This window comes from Eretmochelys imbricata, chromosome 2 (genome assembly GCF_965152235.1).
Source record: "Eretmochelys imbricata isolate rEreImb1 chromosome 2, rEreImb1.hap1, whole genome shotgun sequence".
NCBI lineage: Eukaryota > Metazoa > Chordata > Testudines > Cheloniidae > Eretmochelys > Eretmochelys imbricata.
The window spans coordinates 71,753,260-71,778,032 of NC_135573.1; the positions used below are offsets into that span (position 1 = coordinate 71,753,260).

General features: G+C 39.3%; 1 protein-coding gene across 1 annotated transcript in view; it reads right to left on the reverse strand.

Moving 5' to 3' along the window:
* Positions 1–2,108: 2,108 nt before the first annotated feature.
* SNTG1 (syntrophin gamma 1) overlaps positions 2,109–24,773 on the reverse strand; it is a 242,913-nt gene continuing 220,248 nt past the window's right edge. The window contains exons 16-17 of the mRNA XM_077808685.1: positions 21,713–21,823; positions 2,109–2,267 (exon numbers count right to left, since the gene is read on the reverse strand). Coding sequence (XP_077664811.1) covers positions 2,109–2,267; positions 21,713–21,823 — 270 coding nt within the window. The remainder of the gene's footprint in view (positions 2,268–21,712; positions 21,824–24,773) is intronic.

Here is a 24,773-nt window from a genome sequence, read left to right on the forward strand (position 1 = left end):
AATGGGCAGACTTTCAAAAAGGTGGGCTCCCTCTTATGTGGGTAAAGCCAAGTGTTGGTGATAAAAATCACACACACATAGAGAAACAAGCAATCAGATATGTCCCAAAAATTCATTTTGAATTGTGCCCCTTCAGAAAAAAAAAAGTTCCTCTAAATGTATGTATGAAGATAAAATAATATACATTACCTGGAACACTGATGGATTTAACCTGTCTGGCACATAAGGCAGAGCTTTAAAAAGTGTGTCCATAACTCTCACCTGATATGTACATTTCTAGCTGATAGAACGCATGGAGGAGTTAGACTGATCCTGCAATTTATGACACATAGATGGATCCCAGCATATGTGCAAGGGTCTGCCCATACATTCTAAATGGAAGGACTGGGACCTAAATGTAGAATTGTTACTTTATATTCATACTAAAGTATTCAAGTTTTTTGTTTTTAAACGGCTGAATCCTTTTCCAAACTTGGGAACTTTTCTTTTCCTCCCCCTAACTGCCACCCCAACATAGTCCAGAAATAACAAAAGAACAACAGAATAATGATTAGTATTTAAAACATTGTACATAAGCTACAGCTGCAGCAGGCTATATATGCTATTTTATTTATAAAATAAATATATATATATATATATATATATTTATTTTTGCAATAAAATTTGTGTGTGTTACTGTAGGTGTATAAATATTTGATTCTTTTGCGTTATGGGGTCATGTTTTTTAAAAAAAGACCCTCAATTTACTAGGTTTCAGCTACATCACACTCATATTCCCAACATTTGATCATATTCAGAGATATATATGCTAGTTCAAAATTAAAGTCATTTCCAAAAAATGGGTATTCAAGTAATGTATCTTTGGATGCATGGAGAGTAGTTCCAAATTTACTCTTTGAGTTTTACATTCATCATGAAGTGAGGCTCTTCGAATAATATATATAATATGTAGTCCTGGATTACGTCATATTTTAAATATAGAAAGCTATTGTGTATTATGTCAATTATTCTAGCTTTGCAGTTTATTTAATTTGTTCCTATCTTAAACTAAATAAATACATAAATAGAAAGGAATAATGCCATTTAATTGATAAGAATTCAAGGTGTGGAATCATATTTCTAGTGTTACTGCTAGTGCCTGTTTTATTAAGAGCCTGAGTGGAACAGAGTTCTTGCCTCCTTGCTTATCATATGGAATCAACATTACATATTGAAACAATCCGCTAGATGTATGTCTGAAACAAAATTCAATACTTAGGTTTTCTGTACAAATACCGTTAGCTGACAAGACCTCCTTCCCTTTAAAACAGGAGAATGAACAAAGCAACTGTTGTACCAGATCTGTCTCTAACTTGTACTTAATTTATAATTGAAATCAAAATCATATCCCACCTATTTTGACTTGAAGAGGGTCCTGTGTCTGTAAAAGTTTCTCCATTATATTTGTCTTTATGTGCTCGACCAATATGGCTATAACTTTATCATTACTATTAGAACAGAATGACAACAAAATAAACAACAATAGCAGGTTTCCAAATAGGAAAACAGTATGAATTTACAAGAGTGTTTAAAGTGCTTTCTTCTTTGCGGAGATACTTACACAAATGCCCTTTCATGCTTATCTCCTTGTTGTCACAAACAATATGCCTCTTGCTTGCTGTTGTGTCATTTATACTATTATGATATTGCCCTACGTTCATACTCAGAGCTATGTATGTTGTCATATAAAAACATCTGAAAACAAGTAAATGACAATTCTAGTTGTGTATTATTACAGACAGCTGAAAATTTTATTAAATACTTAAGTGCTTCACTGTATCGTTTTCCCCCTTTTGCCTCCAGTGTTGCTTAAAGCACTATGTAAGTACAAACAGATCATACTAAAAGCATATCCATCCTATTCCAGGGTTTCAGCTAGGATTATTTACTGGAGTTGCAGAACAGAGATGAATGTATGATCCCATGTGACCATTTTTCTGCTGAAACTGAGGCATGGCTTGCCTTTTGGATTGGTTTCCATGTTCGCAGTTCCCCAAAGGTCTAAATTTGATTAATATTTATACATTGTTATGTTCTGTTGGTAAGTGGCAGTGCCGAAATGCAAGATGTCAAGTAGTATACTTTAATTTGCCAGTACCAGAAGTCGTGGCAACAGCAGATGTGGCAGCTTGACTGCCTACATACAATGGGTCCAAACAAGCCACTTTGGCAGCGAAGAATGAGTGGATGCAGTGAAGGACTGCAAACAGATTGGAAAATTCCAACTCCTGAAAGTGAAAGCAAAGAGATTAAATATAAGAAACAAAACAATACATCACAAAGGCACCCCCGTTACTGAGCTTACATAAGTGGTCTTAATTGTATGACAGAAGGTTACTAACATGGCTGGCTTTCTTTTTCATGGTGGGAAGTTGAACACTGAACTTGCTCCATGCATAAAGAATTGTGCATTGTGGCAAATATGGTTGAATTTCTGAGTTGAATACATTCAAAATTCCCACTGAAATGTAAAAGTCCATCTAGTTCAGTGTAAATTAAAGGAGAAAAAGAGAACACTTTGATGGCTTCTTCTTTTTTCCACATTGCCAAGCAATATATAGGGTCCGTTTACAGACTGTTTATTTGATCACTCTGGACGGTATTTCTAGGGTGTCTAGAATAGATTTTTTTTAAGAATGCTGAGAATATTGTAGAGTCAACAAAAATTGCCAGATCCCCCCAAAGTGACTGTATCTCTCATATTTTTAAGACTGTAATTTTCTCCTGTCCATGACGTTGAGGGATAGATAACTTATCTAGATAATTTTGCCTTGTGTAATTCAATGAAACATTTACAACCTTGTGCCAAATGCTGAAAAAGCCTGAAAGTAGAAACCCCGGCTCGGGGGATTGTGCAGTGATGTAATAAATGGGTGGGTCTTCATTAATCTCTGTTAAAATCTGAGCAGATAAAATCTGGCCATGCTCAGAAGTGAATTTTTAATTGCTCCAGAGTTCTTTCTCAACTCCCCAAATCACTAATTCTCAACTAAAATGACTAAGTTTATGCCAAGTTTCACACATCTGCCATCTGTGCTTTATTTTTTAAAAAAAATCTGTTTAGAGTGTTTTTTGTTTTTAAACATTGGGAGAAGTGAATTGTCACCACTCTGCCAGGGATTTTACTCCAATTTTCCAACAAAAAATTATTTTCAGATGGAAGCCAAGAATGGAAATTCAGAAAGCTTTGAGCATGAGAAAACAGGGTGTTGTCATAGAAGCTGCTTTGCAACATGAACCAACACTCACTATAATAAAGTAGGGTTCCATTTCCTTTTCTACCCCTACTTCTGCAAGTACAATTAAATTATACCTAAAACTCAAGAGCAGAAACCAATACTACACTGGAACACTGAAATATTTATTATATTGATACTAGGTATTATGAATACAAAGCATATAGTTTTCCCTGTTTTTTTTCTCAACAGACTAAGATTTAATTTAATTTAATATGTAATTATTATTATAGTCTGAGAATTATAGTCTGAGAATTATTATATTATAGTCTGAGAATTTTTCAAGTCAATTCAGTAATCTTACTAGCTGAATGTTCCTATATGCTTCATAATTATCATTACTGGACATTACATTTTCAGTGCATTAGCATAAATATTATCAGTTAGCACATGTGTTTCGGTAATTGTAACCCTGAAAAGATTCATTGTTCATGGGCCTCAAACAGGTACCTGTGAGGTTCATTAAGACCTTGTAAAGATTCTGCTGTTATTATTATTCATAAATATTACATTAAAAGAAAGTTATTTAGGTTACAAACTAAAGCACTTAAAAGTTAGGAAATGCCAGATTTATGGTTGTTTGTGTAACCTTAATTCTATCCCCTTGTATATCCACCCTGTACACTAAATTAGGCAGGGATTCTGTGGAAAAAATAGTATGTGATCATGTAATAAAGGAATGTATCATAATGCATACGAGAGGTTTAACTAAAGATTCCAACCAACGTTCAGGAAGTTCCAGTTCTTTCTGTTTTCACACCATTTGCCAGCAAATCAGAGTTTCCAAACTCCATGCAGCAAATGAGAGCAGTCAAACAACCTTGTTAAATTTCCTGATATATAATAACTTAAGAAAATGTGAAGACAACAATGCTTTAAAGCAGCGTCATATGAGTTGTGGAATATCCCTCCCCCCCCAAAATAGTTAATGATCGAGGTGTGGACAGACTCAGTTCTTCTCGAGAAACTCAGCTTTTCTTTCATCTCTATTCTTTAAAAACAAAATCTTGAATTGCTATGGTTGTGAAGAAAGCCTTCTAAATATTATCTGAGGTGCAAAGACGTCTACTTGAGTTTGCAAAGAGCCTGAAGCTATAGCTTTGAGGTATAAACTGCATCATTCATATCAATGCGTACTAACTCAGATATAAAGAACAATAGTTTAAAAGGTAAACATTGTTAACTGTTTCACTGATCATCAAAGCATGTAAGAAAGGAGAGAAAGAATCATGTTATGATGGTCTACAACAGCATTTTCCAAAGTGCTAAGCAGGAATGAATAGACAGGATCAGGGTGCAAAAGACATATAAGTTATGTTGATGCCACAGAACTAAACGATTTGTGTCAAAGTTCTTGTATATTTGTAATAATAATAATAATAATTAACGGCAGTGAGACAGCCTTGGTTTCAATCATTTGCTTAGAGGAAAGGGGGACAACTGATAATCTTGGTTTGTGCATCATTAAAAACTGATTCAGATTTATGTGCAGGCATTTTAAAAAGCATTAATTGAATTTAAGTGCTGCTGAGAATTATACTACATTACACTGTAATTTTGCTCATGGATGGATAGCAGGAAGGATGTCATGGGGCACACAAAGAGCTTACCTGAATTCATGTATCCCAAAATAAATAGAAGACCCAGAGGGATTTCTGTCAGCAGATCACCACCCAGGGATCAACAGAAGATGGTCCCTGATCACCAATCAGGGAGAAAATGATTTTTATCAGGGCCAATCTTACTTATAGTCTTTCCTGCCACCATCAACAACATGAATGATACTTTTCACCTGCATAAACACTGTCAATGTGCAATAAAAATTAGTTTGAACACACAAACTTTTTCATTATTTGTGAACTAGGGAAAACACTGATTTATTCTTGGTTTTGTCAGTTCTACTTCTAAATTGTACTGTTCGCGTCTTTCCCAAACTGTTAACTCTAAGGGCGTGTCTACACTTGCCATTTAAAGCGAAAAAAGTCCCTTTTTTGTGCAAAAGCCATGGGAGCATCTATACTTGCCAATGACTTTTTGCAGTGAAACTCAGAAATTTCACCGCAAAAAGAAAACCACCTCCACGAAAGGCGTACAGCTCTTACAGGTGATGCTTTTGTGGTGATGTGCAAGTGAAGACACGTTCTTCCTGTTTAAACAGACTTTTAGCCTCCGGAGGCTATCCCATGGTGCCTAGGTGACCACTCTGGCCAGAAGCTCTGTTGCCAGGTAAACAGACATCCACCCATCCCCCTGTAAAGCCCCGGGAACTTTGAAACTCCCCTTCCTGTTTTCTTGACAAGTGCTCACTTATCTGGCCAGGTGACAATGCCTGCTCCAGGGAGCAAAAGATCCTCTGCTTGGAGCAATGCTGAGCTACTGGAGCTTGTCAGTGTTCGGGGAGAGGAGGTTGGGCAGGGACCCAGGATGCCCCATGATCACACACACCCCTTCCCCCTACCCGTCAAACTGGAGAGAGCTGCACTGGGGGATAGCTGCCCTAGAGTGCTCCTCTCCTCGGTGAAAGTGCTGCTAACGTAAACACTCTCTGACGCCTGAGGAATTCAGCGAGCACACAAACTAGTGCTTTACTTTCACTAGTTCCCTCTCACCTGTGAAACTTACAGCGCAAAAACTCTGCAAGTGTAGACATACCCTAAGAATCAGTGACTAATTGCCAGGTAAGTGCATTTGCAACTTTACTTGAAAGATCACTAGATACTTATATTGATCACATAGACTAACCCTGATGAGTATTGCCCTAAGAATGCCCAATAGGATATAATAATTACTATCCCTTTAAATAAAATGTAACTAGATCTGAGTTACTCTATTGACTAATTTTAATCTGTTACTAATTCACAGATCACAACATATGAAAGCTAATAGCAGTTACCTTGCATTACTGTGGAGAGGAAGGCAGAATTACTGGGCAGAATACAATAAAACACTAACACTTGCTTTCAAAAAAACTAAATATGTGGAAAGGCTAGGACTTGAGGCTTGTTCTTACTTAAAAAGATATTTTGTGGTAATCCAGGAAAAGCTTTTTAGATTATAAAAGGGATTGGTAAAAGTGACAGGTAATTTTTTCCCAATGAGGAAGCGTTCACCCAATAGTAAAAGGGAGACTAAAATGAGAAAACTACAGAACCTGGGCTGAACTGTTGAACAAGAATAATGTGGAAAAATCTACAGGGAAGGCAACTAAAGCACAGTTCAAGAGCCACCTACTGGTACTCTGGTTTCTGGGGAGGGAGAGAGTAGGGGAGTATAGTAAAGAACTGGAAGGTGATGTTGAAAGCAATGAAAAATGTTCAATTATAGAGGGGACCAGATGGATTTTTCTTATTTCTTACACTTCTTTTCATGTAAGGCGCTGCTGTGATTTTAGAAATACACCTCAGAACAAGTTACGATACAGAATCCTGCATAATGCACTCAAAAGATATAAGTGGTTCTACAATGGTTGATAGTAATCTATTAAAACATTTATATATTCAATAAAAATCGAGTTAGAAAACACAACATATATGTAAATAGATAATCTAATTAGAAATGTTTTGTGAATAAAGTATGTATAGCTCAGTCACCAAAAGCATAAGAATGCTAATTTTTTTAAAAGATCCAAGTATCTTTAATAATGTACCATTTTATGCTTTCAGAAGCAAGTCCCCTATACATAGCTTTGAGGTATAAACTGCACCATTCATATCAATGAGTACTAACTCAGATATAAAGAACAATAGTTTAGAAGGTAAACATTGTTAATGGTTTCACTGCTTATCACAACATATAAGAAAGGAGAGAAAGTATCGTGTTATGATGATCTACCACAGCATTTGTAGAGACACAAAGAGAAAATGAATGGATGAAGACCTAAAGGGTTTTCAAAACAACACAAGTGACTTAGGAGCACAACTCCCATTGACTTTCTATGGGACTTGTGCCCATAAGTCAATTAAGGGCCAATGAAAACTCCACATCTAAACCACTGAAGGAAAAAGAAAAACGTATATGATGAACATACCAACATGCAGCTACCTGGCAGTGATTTCCTAGTGAGGGTTGCATTCTAAAATGTGCTTAAAAGGGGACAAAATTCTTGTGTTTCTTTAAAAGGAGGTCGCCACTTGGTGTGAAATGTCATACGGGGTTAGTTTTTATGTCCTACGTAGTGTTTGTTTGGTTTCTCTTAATAACATATGAATAAGAAGTCTTTGAATTTGGACTCTGGATGAATTTGTTGCTTGACAGTTTTACTTTTCATTGGTAACTAAAAACTCTTTAAAAGTTTGTCTATCTACACAAAACTTGGTAAAGATGTGGATTTTGAACAGATCTAGTACAATGGGTAGTTTTTGTTTGTTTAAAGGTTAGGGTCATCTTTATCTATTGTTCACATTATAATTGAAGATTTATGCATTATGCACACAAACCTGATTGATCGGTGCTGAAGGCACACAAATGTGACTAGTGAGAGGCACAGATTCATGCAAGCTTCACTGATGGAAACAGGAACACATAAAAGCTTCTCCATCAGGAGCTACATTTTTCTGACTGATCCTATCCTATAAGGGAGAAGGGTTGATATGCAGCTGCTGCCAGATAAAAGTCACCCAACAGTACTTGTCCATCCACAATTACACACCTTACTGTTACCACAACTACTGCTCAACACAGACTGAGCACCTCAACCTTAACTTTGCCCTCCTATGGATGCCAGCCTTCTGTCTATCCCTCTACTAAATAACCTTCTCCCAACACAACCAAATACTACACCAAACATCCATCAGTTCTATGGAAGGGGAAAATCTAATTTGGTAACAAGGTGTGTGCAAAAGAGTGAAAGCAGAGCAGAAATTAAGTTTGTTGTGCAAGTTCTGTGTACAGTAATTGGGATAACTCTCAGAGTAAATATACACTGACAGGACCAAGTAAAAGAGAAGACAACACGTCTCAAGTGTGTAAATGTATATTTGTGGACTCAAGCATCTGAGTATGAATGACATGGGCAATAAACATCTTCTCTCAAACACAGAGAAAGAGGACTTGTGTAGGTTGATTTGTTGTTTTCTAAAATCTGATTTCAGTTTCTATAAAAACTGGCATTATATAAAGAGAATGACACCACAGATTTAAAAATATGGTCCACGTGATGAGGTTAACAGTGCTGGTCATATAATGTATACAGCTACTTTAGTACTTTGAGCTAGGAATCTAGCCATCAGAATTTGAGTTATTAGGCTGTACAAATCCCAAGTCTATACAATTACAACCCATTTAGAATTGGTTATTCCTCACCTGAAGATTGCTTTGAAAATCACAGAAAAATTCAAGGCTGTCATTCAGTGAGAGTTATAATTTGGAGGACACAGAAGATGGTTGAGATAGGGGAAAGAAAAGCAGAGATAGGGTATGAAGAAAAGGTGAGTGCATCACAAAAATATCTGAAATACTATATACAAGCAAAGTATTCACACTTGAACAGCAGCACCTCATTTCACCTGTTTTATTTTAGGTTATTTTTGGTAGATGACTTAAAGAACACTTTCAATGAATCTCTATTTCTCCCATTGGAACTGTTCCACTTTGTATAAAATACTTCAAGAAACATCAGAGCAGGGACTTGAACTTGAGTCTCCTGTGTCCCAGGGGAGTGCCATTACCACCCATAGAGTCTCTCTTAATCCTTCTGGCCCAATGATTATTCAATTATTTTATGAAAAATGAAATATACTCAAAAGGAGACATGAGAGAGTATAGCCTCTGGTGGTGGTTAGGGCACCTATGTGGGAGTGGGGAGATGTGGATTCAAATTCCTGCTCCAGATTGGAAATTCAAATCTGGGTCTTCCACATCCCAGCTGAGTGCCCTAACTGGACTAAAAGTTATTGGGTCGGACCACCTCTTTACTCCAGCGTGATTTTTTTTCCCCAGGACCAAACTGAATAAACTATTGATCTGAAAAATTCACCAAGCTCTTGTCTCTAACTTGTGTCAGCAGATAATAGCTCTAAGATTTTGTTTTGATGGCTTGGATCACCTGAGCTCACTGCACATTGGCTATCTGCCTGAAGCCGTGATACATAATATCCCATCTCCCAGCCTCTACAATGAGCACCTCCTATACTGGAAGGACAAGAAGAATAGATTCAGGCTGAAGATACTGCCATGCTAGCAAGATTCTCTGACGATATCTTGGAGCAGCTTGAAATCACCCTCTATGGCATGCTCCAGGAACTCTGGTTAGTGAAAATTTTGATAATACATTGTGATCAGAAGTGGGTTGAGCTGGATATCATTCAAAAGCCCTTTTCTCCCACAAACACAATGGTACCAAACACGGCAAACTAGAACAATTATGCACATATATATTCAAGAAAATGTTTTTTATGCTTTATTTCAATACAGGAATGTCAAACGTGCAGCCCTTGCGAAGTTAAATTGTGGCCCTTGCCTGATACTACTTGTGGCACCTTAGAGGCTAACCAATTTATCTGAGCATGAGCTTTCGTGAGCTACAGCTCACTTCATCGGATGCATACGGTGGAAAGTGTAGAAGATGTTTTTATACACACAGACCATGAAAAAATGGGTGTTTACCACTACAAAAGGTTTTCTCTCCCTCCACCCCACTCTCCTGCTGGTAATAGCTTATCTAAAGTGACCACTCTCCTTACAATGTGTATGATAATCAAGGTGGGCCATTTCCAGCACAAATCCAGGGTTTAACAAGAACGTCGGGGGTGGGGGGGTAGGAAAAAACAAGGGGAAATAGGTTACCTTGCATAATGACTTAGCCACTCCCAGTCTCTATTCAAGCCTAAGTTAATTGTATCCAATTTGCAAATGAATGCCAATTCAACAGTCTCTCGCTGGAGTCTGGTTTTGAAGTTTTTTTGTTGTAATATCGCAACTTTCATGTCTGTAATCACGTGACCAGAGAGATTGAAGTGTTCTCCGACTGGTTTATGAATGTTATAATTCTTGACATCTGATTTGTGTCCATTTATTCTATTATGTAGAGACTGTCCATTTTGACCAATGTACATGGCAGAGGGGCATTGCTGGCACATGATGGCATATATCACATTGGTGAATGTGCAGGTGAACGAGCCTCTGATAGTGTGGCTGATGTTATTAGGCCCTGTGGTGGTGTCCCCTGAATAGATATGTGGGCACAGGACAGGACTAACAAAGAAAATAAGAGAAAGCCACAAACCGTCACCTTCAGCCCCCAACTAAAACCCCTCCAACGCATTATTAAGGATCTACAACCTATCCTGAAGGATGACCCAACACTCTCACAAATCTTGGGAGACAGGCCTGTCCTTGCCTACAGACGCCCCCCCCCAACCTGAAGCAAATACTCACCAGCAACCACATATCACACAACAGAACCACTAACCCAGGAATCTATCCTTGCAACAAAGCCCGTTGCCAACTGTGCCCACATATCTATTCAGGGGACACCATCACAGGGCCTAATCACATCAGCCACACTATCAGAGGCTCGGTCACCTGCACATCCACCAATGTGATATATGCCATCATGTGCCAGCAATGCCCCTCTGCCATGTACATTGGTCAAACTGGACAGTCTCTACATAAAAGAATAAATGGACACAAATCAGATGTCAAGAATTATAACATTCATAAACCAGTCGGAGAACACTTCAGTCTCTCTGGTCACGCGATTACAGACATGAAAGTTGCGATATTACAACAAAAAAACTTCAAAACCAGACTCCAGCGAGAGACTGTTGAATTGGAATTCATTTGCAAATTGGATACAATTAACTTAGGCTTGAATAGAGACTGGGAGTGGCTAAGTCATTATCCAAGGTAACCTATTTCCCCTTGTTTTTTCCTACCCCCCCCCCCTTCAGACGTTCTTGTTAAACCCTGGATTTGTGCTGGAAATGGCCCACCTTGATTATCATACACATTGTAAGGAGAGTGATCACTTTAGATAAGCTATTACCAACAGGATAGTGGGTTTGTGTGTGGGGGGGTGGGGGGGGTGGAGAAAACCTGGATTTGTGCTGGAAATGGCCCAACTTGATTATCATACACTTTGTAAGGAGAGTGATCACTTTAGATAAGCTATTACCAGCAGGAGAGTGGGGTGGGGGGATAGAAAACCTTTTGTAGTGGTAAACACCCATTTTTTCATGCTTTGTGTGTATAAAAAGATCTTCTATACTTTCCACAGTACGCATCCGATGAAGTGAGCTGTAGGTCACGAAAGCTTATGCTCAAATAAATTGGTTAGTCTCTAAGGTGCCACAAGTACTCCTTTTCTTTTTGCAAATACAGACTAACACGGCTGTTACTCTGAAACCTGATACTACTTGTTAGAAGAAGAGAAGCAGGTTGACCCAGAGGCGGATTGAGTAGATGGAATCCTTTATTGTGATACTTGTTCCCCTGGACCCAATTGCTCAGTAAGCACTGAATTGATTACAATACACTTTTTTTCTTTAGATTAGTATGCACACACTTAAATTTGTTACAATACCCCCAAAACACTTATTAAGTAATAGAAATTCCCACTGTTAGTAAACCCACCCCTATTTATTACTTATAGCATTACACGTTACTTTTACCTCGAAGATACATTTCTTTGCAACAATTTGTTGCCATAAATCTCCCTCATCAGCAGTTCTCAGGGGAGGGAGGGAGGGCCTGTGAACAGTTCTCAGGGGAGGGTGGGGAAAGGGCCCTAAGCCAGGGCTTGTTTATGTAGCTGGGAAAGGGAGGAAGGGGACGATAACATTCCTTTTACCTTCTTTTACACAAAGAACATTTTACACAAGAGCAGTGGGGGAGGTTTAGGTTGGATATTAGGAAAAACTTTTTCACTAGGAGGGTGGTGAAACACTGGAATGCGTTACCTAGGGAGGTGGTAGAATCTCCTTCCTTTAGAAGTTTTTAAGGTCAGGCTTGACAAAGCCCTGGCTGGGATGATTTAATTGGGGATTGGTCCTGCTTTGAGCAAGGGATTGGACTAGATGACCTCCTGAGGTCCCTTCCAACCCTGATATTCTATGATTCTATGATTCCTGAAGTCTCCTTTTCAGCTGCATCCTTATCCATCTTTATAAGCAACAGAGAAGGGAAGAATCTGACAACTTATATTTTAGACAAGGAAATACTGAAGAATTTGTAAATTATGTATTAGACAAAGTAATACTAAACAATCTGTAACTTATGTATTAGACACAAAAATATTGCCTACATATGCCTTTGTCCCCTGATAGCATGTCAGCACATTAGCAGCTTATTGTTGTACTTAACCCTAACATATCCCAACACTACCGAGTTATCAATTAGTGCTCAGAACATGCTGCCTGATTAATTTTTTCATGTTACAGGTTACTATAAATGGAAGGAGTACTTTAAGTTGATTTGCCATCATTGGCAAAAAGGAAGTGGTTCAGTAGTACTGGTTATCAGCTTTGTTTATGATGCCAATAGTGTTGTAGTGAGGCACTTGTTAACATGTCAGCATACAGCAAAAAATTACTATCTGCAATCAGTAAGCACATAGTTACATAACATACATTACATAACATAATACATTACAATCCCAAAGTAATTTAGAACAAAATCCTTGGTTTTACTTTGAATTTGATGATTTTTTAGGCATCAATGGGGAGACGAACAGCACTGACTAGTAGCCAAATTTTTGGAGAATACCACTGTGGAGGATCTGGTTAAATACTATGCTCAATGGCACCTTACATGCTATAAGAAGTGCACCCATAAACTCATCTGGCAAGGTTGGAGAGGAATTATGTCAAGCACCAGTAAAAAGTTGAAGATTCCAGGACAAGTGTCAGCTGTGGGCATGTTTCACCTTATACTAGGTCCCATGGTATGTGTTTCAAGAGGAATACCTGCTTCTTCCGCCAGAAGCGCAATGGCATCAATTAAGCACAGTTTCAAGACAGGTGAGAAACTGTAGGAAGCAGTCGCTCTTAATGAGAATGTTGCAAGAAATGTAAAATTAAGTGGGTGTATTGACCCAAAAGATGCCCACACATACGACACTGCATATCACATCAAGTGTTATATCAAGACTGTGTTAAATGCTTTGCATGAAAAGGTAAAAGGAACAGAAACGAATACTGATTTTACTACTGCAAACTGTGTGACTCAGCTGGAGTCACAGCGCTAATGGATGGGAAAGCAGTGCCATTGGTTGATATAGAGGCTAAGTACAGAGAAATAGCTTCTTTGAATGGAATTGAAGAGGAACAAAATGTGAGGGATCATGGACCTCAAACCCAGGCCGGGCTCAGACCACAGTTGCCTTCGAGCAGTTCACCTGAACTAGTGCAGTAGGGGGCCAGTGAAGCTCTAGCTTGCAAAGGCTCCCTGGCCCCAAAGCTCCTGACTGGCAGGGAAAGTCCAGCTCCACCAATTCGCTGGGATACTCTATTTAAACCAGAAAGAGGCTCAGGAAGTTGCCCAGGCAATGAATCCTTGGCTGGCTGTTACTACAGACCCTGCCTGACTCCTGAGCCATGCCTGTTCTTGGTTCCTGTCCTCCTTATTCCAGACCCCAATCTGTTCCTTGTTTCTACTTTCCTGCCTCACTCCAAGCCCCTGCTCCTACGCTGTACCACTGACTCTGGCTTTGACCTTCAGCTTGGCACTTGACTCTGACTCCAGCCCTAACCCTGACTCTGGTTCCAGGCACCTGACTCTAACTATTAGGCTTGACTGCCCATGCTCCGGTCGCTACAGAAAGGCTCTTAAAGCACTTATTGAAGATGAACTGTGGGATAGAGACATACTTTTTAGCAATCCTATTTGCAGAAATCAATCATAGCACATATCCTTAAAAACTGAAAAAGATATATCATCATCAAAAGCAGAACATGCTGATGTCAACAGTAGTATGAAGACTGTTTGCAGCTGTTACATTTTTATGGAAAAGCATTTTGTCCTGCAGTATATGGGCGTTTCAGGGTTCCATAGCTAATGCCAAACCTGAAAAGGACCTGTACTTCTTCTCTAAGTGGTGTACTGGTGATTGCAGTGACCTCAGCACAGGCAAGTATGATGGAAAGGAAGGGGAGCACAAGGATCCCATGTTATCACAAAGCCTCATATATGAGTGCTTGAGTGAAAGGCAGGTTTCCGACACATACACGACAAATGTGCACTGTACGTGGAATTTCTTTCTCTCTAAGTGGCTGTTAGCTTAACAATTCATTCCAAAACCTGAAGCAAATTCCTCATGCAGCTGATGCACAGCATTGGCTTCTCCGTTGACTACGATGACAAAGTACTCTGCCTAGAGACTGAAATTACAAAAAAGGTTCTTCACTACGTGGCACTGCATGAAGGGTTGTACATTCCCCCAGACCTTGTCAATGGTATACCTTGTCATTTTGTGCTGCTGCTAACTTAGATATCGTAGAAGATACAGCAGATGGCAAAGGTACCCTTCATGCTACTGTTACGGTCAGCTATCAGGAGCATCCTAAAGGGGACCAGTCCGATCCTCAAGTGCTGTCTGGACCAGCAAGGAGCTATTCCTTGAAGAAGCTTCCTGACTTCAAGACTCACTCACTTTCCCACAAAGGTCTGAAAATTCTGAAGCCAGAAATCCAGTTTTCAATGAAGCAGCAGTCAAATAGACTATAGTAGATCTTTCTACATTCACTAGCCTTGACCTCAGCTGGTTATTGTGCAAAAGTGTGATATAGACCAGCTGCAAGAAAGGCCTTGAGCATGGCTTCAGCTGAAGAGAGGCATGACATATCTGAAAATGATGTAGACACCCAGGACATAGAATAACCATTTCAGGAGATCTGTCGGGACTGCTAATTGGGATTTGAACCTCACAGCACTGGAAGGTTTTAAGAAATACTTTTTTGCTTTAGATGTAACCAGCTATTCTGCAATGATTGCCTGGTAATTCACTGGCATAAGAGGTGTAGAAAAGTCTGTAGAAAGGAAATATTGGAGGAATTTCAGAAAGGATATTGGGTTGTTAAAAGGTTACCAGTTCCATTCTGTGCACTTGGTTTTGACAAAGTCCTAGAACCTAAAAAAAGATAAATGAAAATTGCTGGGGTTTTGGTGGGCACAACACAATATCCAAATCCTCTCTCTCCGTTATTTCTTACAACCCCAGAACTCAAATATTTTAAAACAAACAATTGTTTGTTTCTTAAACAATTTTCATATGATAGTTCCACGTTTGTCATGTTTGGTACCATTGTGTTCATGGAGAAAGAGCTTTTGAATGATACCCAACTTGATCCATTTCTGACAAAATGGTATTATCAAAATTTCTGCCGACCGGAGGACCTGGGGGGAGCAGTGAGTCCCCATTGCCATGCCACAGAGGGTGACACCACTGGAATTATTATTTGTAGATTTTTGCAAATCAAATGATACCTCTCTTTTCTTTCTATCTATAACTTGCTCATGGAATTAGATTTTACTACATTATGCTCTCAGTATTACTAATATTACTTGCCCCTACCATCTGAGCAGCTGTGTTCCCCATTCCAGACTTATAGTTTTGTTGCCAGAGTCAGGATGGTCCCCCAGTTCTTCCCTTCCTATTGACTTCCCATCCCCCTGAAGATTTGTCTATAAATGGGCCTTCCATTGTTTTGCTTCCATAATGCTAAATTTACATTGGAGACAGGTAGATAGCTACCTTCACTCCTGTCTGGGAGAAAACCTGTTTCTCTCTTTGTTTGGTCACAGACTTTAAAGCATAATATCAATGATTAGGCATGATTCCTCATATAGTGATATTACATAATATTTCACAATGATATTAATCACCAGTGCATCACCAACGTTCATAAAATACCTTATTTGAGACAGTTTTATAACACAGTAATATCGTATACAACCAGTTACTTATTCTTCAATTGCTTATTCTTTGGTGTTCAGGCTCCCTATTCTCTCCCAAGGTATCTGGACCCTAATTATCACAGTCCCTTCTTTCTAGGGCAACCTTTATGAGGACTTATAAGGAGTCCAAACAAAAAATAACAGTAGCAAAACAAAGATAGCACGACAACGAAGAGTCTCATCATACAGACCTGTGGGCATAGCTGCAGCTGGACCCCTCCCTGCTACCTCCTAGACAGCCCTTTATGTTTCCACTGCTCCCGCTAATAGATCAGAAGTAATTGGCTGCATAGGCGCTGACTCTGTGGGTACTCCAAGGCTGGAGCCAAACTCTGGGAAAAATTAGTGGGTGCTCTGCACGCACCGGCAGCTCCCGCCCCAGCTCGCCTCTGCCTCTGCCTCCGCTCCGTCTCTGCCTCTGCCTCCTCCCCTGAGCTCGCTGCGTCTCCACTTTTTCCCCTGGCTTCCAGTGCTTGCGCCGCGAGACAGCTGTTTCACATGGCAAACACTCGGAGGGAGGGGGGAGGGAGGGGAACGCGGCGCGCTCGGGGAAGAGGCGGGGCCAGGGTGGGGATTTGAGGAAGGGGTACAATAGGGGCAGGGAGGGATGGAGTTGGGGCGGGGACTTTGGGGAAGGTGTTCGAATGGGGGCAGGGCAGGGGCGAGAGAGGGCAGGGGTGGAGTCGGGGCAGGGCTGGGGGGAGGCTCAGCACCCACAGGTACCAGGAAAAGTTGGCACCTATGATTGGCTGTGGCATTAAACAATTAGGGTCAGGCCTAGGTAGTGGCCTTTTCCCTGTCACAGAGTTTTATAATAGGGATGTTGAAAAAGAGGGCCAAACTCGTCACTGGCAAGTTTGGATGCAACTCTTTCCACCATGTACACCATTAGTAATTTGGGCCATTGAGGTGTTCTTACTTGCACATCTACAATATTGGTGTTAAAACAAAACAAAGGTAAAATAAAATTTCCTACAAGTTATAATTACTCAGTCTCTGTTTTACAAACTATGCAGAAGAAGTGGTATTAATTGTAGATTATCTCCTCTGCTAACTATACTCACAAGTATAATATAATTGTAAAAATCTAGGCTTGGATAATAGTGGCAACAAAGGCAAATGACAGAATACACACAAAAACCCCAAGATAGTCTATAGTATAGTATAATATAGCTTTTCAATGCAGGCATTTCAATGGGTATATTCCCCATCTGAATGTTGAATGATGTGAAGTTTTGTACTAACATTATAAATTTGTGCTTTTACTTTACAGTGCACAAATGTAAGGTACATATTATTTACTCAGTATGTGTTAAAAGTAAACCTCTGAATCATATAGGTCCAAAATCTATTCTAATTTACAAACTGTGCAATCCCATTTAATTCTATCAGGGCACACAGAGTGGTAGTTTATGAAATCTTTATGTTTCTTTGCTTACTAACCTCAAATGGAAATGATGTGTGGTGAGGAAAGAATCTCATAATGTCAGTGTCTCAGTTTGGAGGGTAAATGGTACTGTGTTTTTTGGACATACCTCTAATAAAACAGAGTCTCGTATTATTTTAAATACTTTGTTTTTGTCAGAAAACAATATCAGAATTGTCTCCATTGTATTAGTTCATCATTTCTTTACAGAACTGAATGAAACTGAGAAATGCAGTGCCTTTTGAAGTTACTGCAGCCCGGCGACTGCATTAACAGCCAGGAAGCTCTTGCAATGGAGAAGAGGGACACTAAGGAGCCACCCGCGCATGCACACCCGCAAATTTGTAATTTAGAGGGAGGAGTAAGCTCTGCCCTTGTTTCTCTTCCTCGTTTCATCTCCTGATTCTCAGGGAATGGAGAAAGTAAAGAGAATCCTGTGCTTCATAATTTCTCAAGCTGACAGCTCTATTTTGTAGCTCTTATTCAGGAAAATCCTGTTTGGCTGCTTGGATCTGTGCAGTCTCTCCAGCTGAGTGACAGCTGGGAAATAGCCACTAGGAATCAGAGCCCCTGGAGGGTATCTGTGATTAATGTTGCCCTTGAGTGATTTTCTCATCAGGAGAAACTTAGGCTTTGCCTTGCAGCCCATCAAGGGCAGGTGGTTTCTTCTAGGCAAGGCTCCATGAACACTCCAGTATTTGCCCTATTAATGGATTGCTTAGTCAGAGTAAAATTGCTAAGGACTATCAAGAAACAAACTATCAAGAGACAACTAACAAACTGGCCAAGAAAAAGCTACAGTACAGAGACACTAAATAAAAGTAAGCCATATTTGCATATTTGTGCAGAGTAATGTAAATGTTAAAATGTACGTTAAATGATTTTTCCAGGTGAAAAGAAATACCTCTGCTAAAGCTGTAACTAAATCTATAGCACACGGTGATGTGCATGACGTCAGAGCATGCTATTTTGCATTTTGTTAAGTCAGGCATGAAATACACTATAAAAAACACAGTCTAGCAGCATTATAAAAATATTAGGTATCAGTGTCACTGAAGGGCTTTCCATTGTCATGCGGGAATATAAACTCCAGGATGATTCAGTTAAAAAAAAAAAGGCTAACTTTGATGAATGGGTGCTGTTCTACATCTTCTGGCAGCAAATTGTTTTTGTAGCTTTTTCTAACACTAAAAGTGATAGTGCTACATAGTCCACCAAAATATTGGAGAATTGCTGGACACATCAGGCTATACTGCAAAAATTTAAAGTGCATAGTTATTTATTCTTTAATATAAACTTCATGCTATGATCTGTGTTATGCTTTGATCATTAGGAGAAAATAAATACAATAAAACTAGCAGACATTTTCTTCCATTTTGCTGCATTGAGAATGTGCAGACATGATAAAGTGAAAACATTATGAAGCAACAAGGGATTTAATAACATATAATGATGATGATAATAAATTATGGCTGGATTCTGTCACCCTCATTCAAATGAGTAACATCTTACACTGTGAGAAGTCCCACTGATTTCAGTGGAACTTATTGCAGAGAAACGCACCGTTCAGTGTAAACTCCACTTGGAGTTTCCCAGCTCCTGGAACTATGGACTGAACCTCTAGGTTTCCTACTCAATGAAAAACACAATAGGCTACCAGAGCTCTCTAATATCCCAGTATGCTTAGAGTCAGGGGTTAGGGAAGAATGGACTAGAAACTCCTGCTGAAGCCAATAGCGAGACTTCTGCATTGCACAATATGGACAAGCAGTTTGCTGGGCCAATGATGAGCCGGAGTGGCTCAGAACCTCAGTGGGAGGGGACAGCCTGACTAGTTTTTTGCTTCATCTTTGTGTTTGGGAGCTGAGTGAGGCAGAACAGCCCAGGGAGTCTCTGATTAACTGCCTTTCCCCACAAAGGGAGTCTTTGAACTGCTGAGCATGGGTCAGGCAGTTCCAGCCCTTCAGAGACCAGCATCCAGAGTGGCAGAGATCCAACCCACCACTGGCTACCAAGAGCCAGCTGAGACCTTCACAGACACCAGAACAGGGAGACAGGAGAGGACCTTTTGTGTCCTGTGCACAGTGATGAGTTGTCTTGGGTGGAGGCACCACACACACACACAAAAAGCCAGGACTCACTTGAGGACAAGGAAGAAAGCACTCCAAGTAGCAAGCAGCAGGGAGAATGTTTGAGCCACAAACATTGGCTTGAGTCACTTGGAGGAGAAGCTATATCAATATGTGTAAGAATGGCAGAATCTAGCTTTTGGGAATACTTAGCACTCATGTAGCATTTTTGTGAGGCCATCACAAAGGTAGGTAAGCATTATGGGCCAGTTTTTAAAGGTATTTAGGCACCACTGATTTCAGGGGGATTTAGTTGCCTTTAAAAAGCTGGCCCTATGATCTTAATGTAGGCATACAGAAATATTCAGTGCCCAACTGTGATATTCCTTCAAAATGCACATTTTGTAATAAATATTTTGTTAAATTTTATCCATAACATGGTTATTTTTAGTTCATCTGAAAGCAAGAACCATCTTTGCATTCCTAGAAATTCCTGAAGAAATACTGCATCATTAATTTAAGTAGTTATAAAAGAAGAGCCTATGGTACTAGAACAGCAGTAAGAGACAGATAAGAACAAAAAGTGAGTGGTTAATTTTGCACTGTAGCTACTTAGAAGTATGATAAAAGTTCCTAATTATTTGCTGAAAGGAAAAATACCATATGACATTGGGTTGGTGGGCTGTGCTTTCCTATTAGCTAAGAGAACAAATTCTACCTATTACTACATTATTTGAAGGAAATAATAATTAGGAAAATGTCTCCCTTTAAAATACATTAAAACCCTAATGTACTCAGGGACGAATTCTGACACCCCTCACTGTTGATGATTTCACTGGGAGCTTTCATGGACCAACTGAGGACAAGATTTGGTATTGAACAGATAGGTGTAACTCATAGTATCAATAATCATGTAATATACACATTACTAAAAGAAAGAAAAGTGTAGGGAAAAAGATTAGATTTTTACAGTGACTACTGTACCTCAAGGTTTTTTTCTTGAATTTCACAACTAACCCAAACAGTGTCTTTTTCCTAACATAATTTATCATGTCATAATTCTTTGATACAGTAATTTAAATTTGTTTTGTTTCCTTTCAGATCTCGTATTATTATTCAGAGTACTGTTCTTATTTAAACTCATTTTGCCAATTCACCTCCAGCACAGCAGGATGAAACTCCATTGGCTTTAGTGGTGCCGCACTGCAGCATCGTGTCTGCCTGGAGAAGTTTAATTCTGTGCTGTTTGGATACAATTAGATAGACATTAGGTTTGGAGATTCTCATTCAAATCACAGTGAGGTTTCAGATTCAAAGGCAATTCTAACTAATAGAATTCTTGTGAGATCAGCTCATCCTACAAGGGTTAGACTATTTGGGATGGTAGAAATCTTGTGTTATCATTTATTCTCACAAGGCATTCACCAACCTATGCAGAAGTCTCACAGGTATTACTATTTCCATGCATTTTCTTTGAATCAAAACCAGAACTGGAAAGGAAACATCTCTGAATTTTGAATCTGACATGGAACCAGAACTGTAATGACAAGCTTTTATATGGCGATTAGAAGCCACCCTATATCTTTCACTCCTGAGAAAGTTCACATGTACTTTGGTCCACATGTACTTTGGAACATAATACACATTATTGCTGCTGCTCATGGAGAGAAGCATGAAGATACGTTAACGTGGAGAACACACCAGTTCAAGATGACGAGACATGCGTCTTGGCTTTCTCTCTTTCTGTGATAAAAAAGTAAGCTGACTATCATGCACAAAACATACATATTGATTTAATTTAAATAAAAGATTAAACCCCCCTCTTTTAACATACTAAAATTCCTAACTAATCAATTGCACTGTGCACCTATTCACACACCTCTGCTTAGTATCTACTGTGTTTTCACTTATTTCACATATCACATTAAGCTGAACATCCTCTCAGCATCAGTAAATTAGACTGAACTTAATTCTCTCATTCCCTGGTTGTTCTGTTGTCAACCAGTTTTAATATACTTCTGGCTTTATAACACAATGTTCTTTTTTTTTACCTTTGCTTCAATCTGCTTAGTATCTGGATTTTGAAACAAAAATTTAATTTTGCTCTTGCCATCATCTGAAGACCCTTTAAGCTGGGAAAACTTGTACCTCCAAAGCACAGCCTAAAGGAAACAAAACATACACAGAAAGGTCAACACAGTTAATGTACAGAAGTGTATTAGAAACAGAGGATCTTCTTCCTAGGTAGTTTTTTAACCTGCCTATGGTACATAATTAAACCAATGTAGCGCCATCTAGCCTGAAGTCCCTTTGATTATGTGGATGTATTATACTTTGGCAGTGTCTGATTCAGATCAGTCAGACTGCATTTGTGAAATGTTCTTTGAAACCCCTTTAGCTTTATTCAACCCTAGTTAATGAAGAAAGGGTCACTTAATTCACTGTGATGTCAAAAAATAAAAGCCTTTTCCCTTGAGGATAAGTCAGACTCCATCTCTTAAGTGCTAACTTGTCATGGAATTACTTTATTTTATTTTGTTTTGTTTTGTTTATTGATTTACTTATTTCCATAGAAGAAGGTATCCAGTCATGTATGTGAGTCTGTATTCATATGAACTACAAAATAAAGCATGTATTTTTAAAAGTAAAAATAAACAAAACAATAGAGATAAAAATGACACTGTACAGTTTAGCACTTACTCACGGAAAGTGATTGTCTTTGGTCCAAATGAGCACTTAATGCACATGCTTCAGTTTAAGCACGTAAGTAGTTAAGAGTCAATGTGTTTGATAATTGCTGAACATTAACCATGTGTTGAAGTACCTTGCTGAACTGGGACCAAAATGCTCAGCCCCTTACAGGATTGAACTTTTAATGTGTTAGCAGATCCAAATATTAAAAGATGACAATATATGACAAAGTTTCCCACTCCACTATGAATTTTGTAATAAGGTTATCAACTAAACAGAAAAGCAGTAAATATTCAATGTTACAGATAAATAGAAATGTATCTTCTTGGTATGATGCAGTACCTTCCCGAAGAATATACAGGAATATTGTTCCTAAAGTCTGTTGCATTTCAGTAACTAGTAATGTTACAGAGCATCACACCCATCAGCCTGGAATCAATATGCAGCCTACAGTCAATTTCACATTTCATGTGTAAGTAAGATGGACAAGAATGTGTCTTAGTGAAATGTAAATGATGAGCAGAACTATTACGGAACATTACGGAACAATCACTGTGCATCTTGTACATATGACTTCACACTACTACTGGCTGCTATTGGCTGAATTCTTTCTCATTGCTGCACTAAAAAATCTGCATATCTACCAAATTTGTTTACATTCACAATAGTGTCTGCATCAGATTCATCTTCCTTTTTTTCCCCTCTGCTTTTGCCTTCATTAGCACTGTACTGTTTCCATCAGAATCTCAAACTGAATAATTTTCTTAAACAGAATGCCTCTATGCTGTAGGGAGAAATACAGAAAAGTGGTGAAAATTTTATCTCAATATTCATTTAGATCCTTATTGTTTGCTGCCACTTGCTACAGAAATAAATGTTAACCTTTTGATAGCTCAGAATTTTGTAAACTTTTTTTTTCCTTTTTGCGCGGGCCTTACTTCCCCTAACAATAGTATACATATCTAATGAGCAACAGCCAGCATGAAGCACAGACTTCTGGATAAATAGGTAAGCAGTTTAATTTCAAATTGACTTTACATTGCTAAGCAAAAATTTTACCTTGCAATTGTTAAAAATAACATTTTTAACTTTAAAAATTGGGTGAAATTGGTGTTAATGAAAGTGAAGGATCAATAGCATTGTGGTATTCAGAAGCTTCCCAACACAGCTCTGTCAATTTGCCTCGCTTTCTACCTGCATCACTCCTACTAGTCCAGTCCTTGTACTTATCTGAACAGAGAATGCAGGTCATACCAAATCATACCCTAATTCAGAAAAGTACTTAAACACACACTTGATTTAAGCATGTGGGTGGTCATACTTCAAGTCAGGCATCTGCTTATGTACTTTTCTGTACTAGGGTCCATAGCAATGAAGGGACAAAAGACTTCTAGTAGCCGGAATGTTCTCACAGCACATTAAGCCATGGGGCCCTTGGGCTAGCTGGATAGAGAAAGTGAGTTCCCCCTTTTAACTGCAGGGATAGGGCTTGTCCAGCAGGCTGCTAGGAAGGGGGTCATTGCCCCCTTTAAGGCCTCTGCCCACCCAGAGAGGATTGCTGGATTCCAGGTAAAGAGACAGAAAGCCGTACAGCTAGAATAGGTTGCAGGGGCCGGGGACAGGGACACTGTCCCTTTCCTCCCCAGCTGACCAGATACAGGGTGGGATTATACCCAGGACAGTTCCAGGAAAGCCCTATTTAACCCAGACCAGACTAGCAGCACCCACCCTCACACCCACCAGCATAGGAAAATTACCAGCTTTTGTCATTATACACCACAGACATGACACTCGTTGCCCCTTTTCTTGGGGCTTTGGGAAGGAATTTTCCCTCTCTGCCACATTGGTTGAGGCGAGGTTGGCATCTTGCCTTCCCTAGAGTGAGTTATGGACCTGGTGGGGTATGGATGGGGGAAGGGAGTTAGGCTACAATGATGCAACACATTATGTAAGTTTGTGGCAGATGTCTAGTGCAGGTACTCTGTGTGCAATGGATATAGTGATCAGATAAAATTAATTGGTAAAGAATTTAAATGAGGCATCCTTTAAAGGGGAGGAGAAAGGGGGTTCAGGGCTCCTATACTTGGTATGGGATGAAGTCCACCCCACATTTTCTAGTTCCCCTTAACCCTTATACAAGAAGGGATGGTGGGGTCTCAGCAGCAGGAGGTATGGAACCAGGACTGGAAAGGGGAAAGGCTGACAGCCGCTCCCCTGGAATATGGAAGTATATATGGAATCACCTGTATTGTACAAATTTATCTGCAGGGTACTTCCACATATTTAAGAATAAAGTTTCAGCCCATTTAAAACCACATCCAGTGCCTTCTGTCTTCTGGCATAGCCGAACAATGTGGTCAGAATGAGATTTCACTTGTTCTTCTATCAGGATTTTTAATATAATTCCTAGAACTGAAAGTT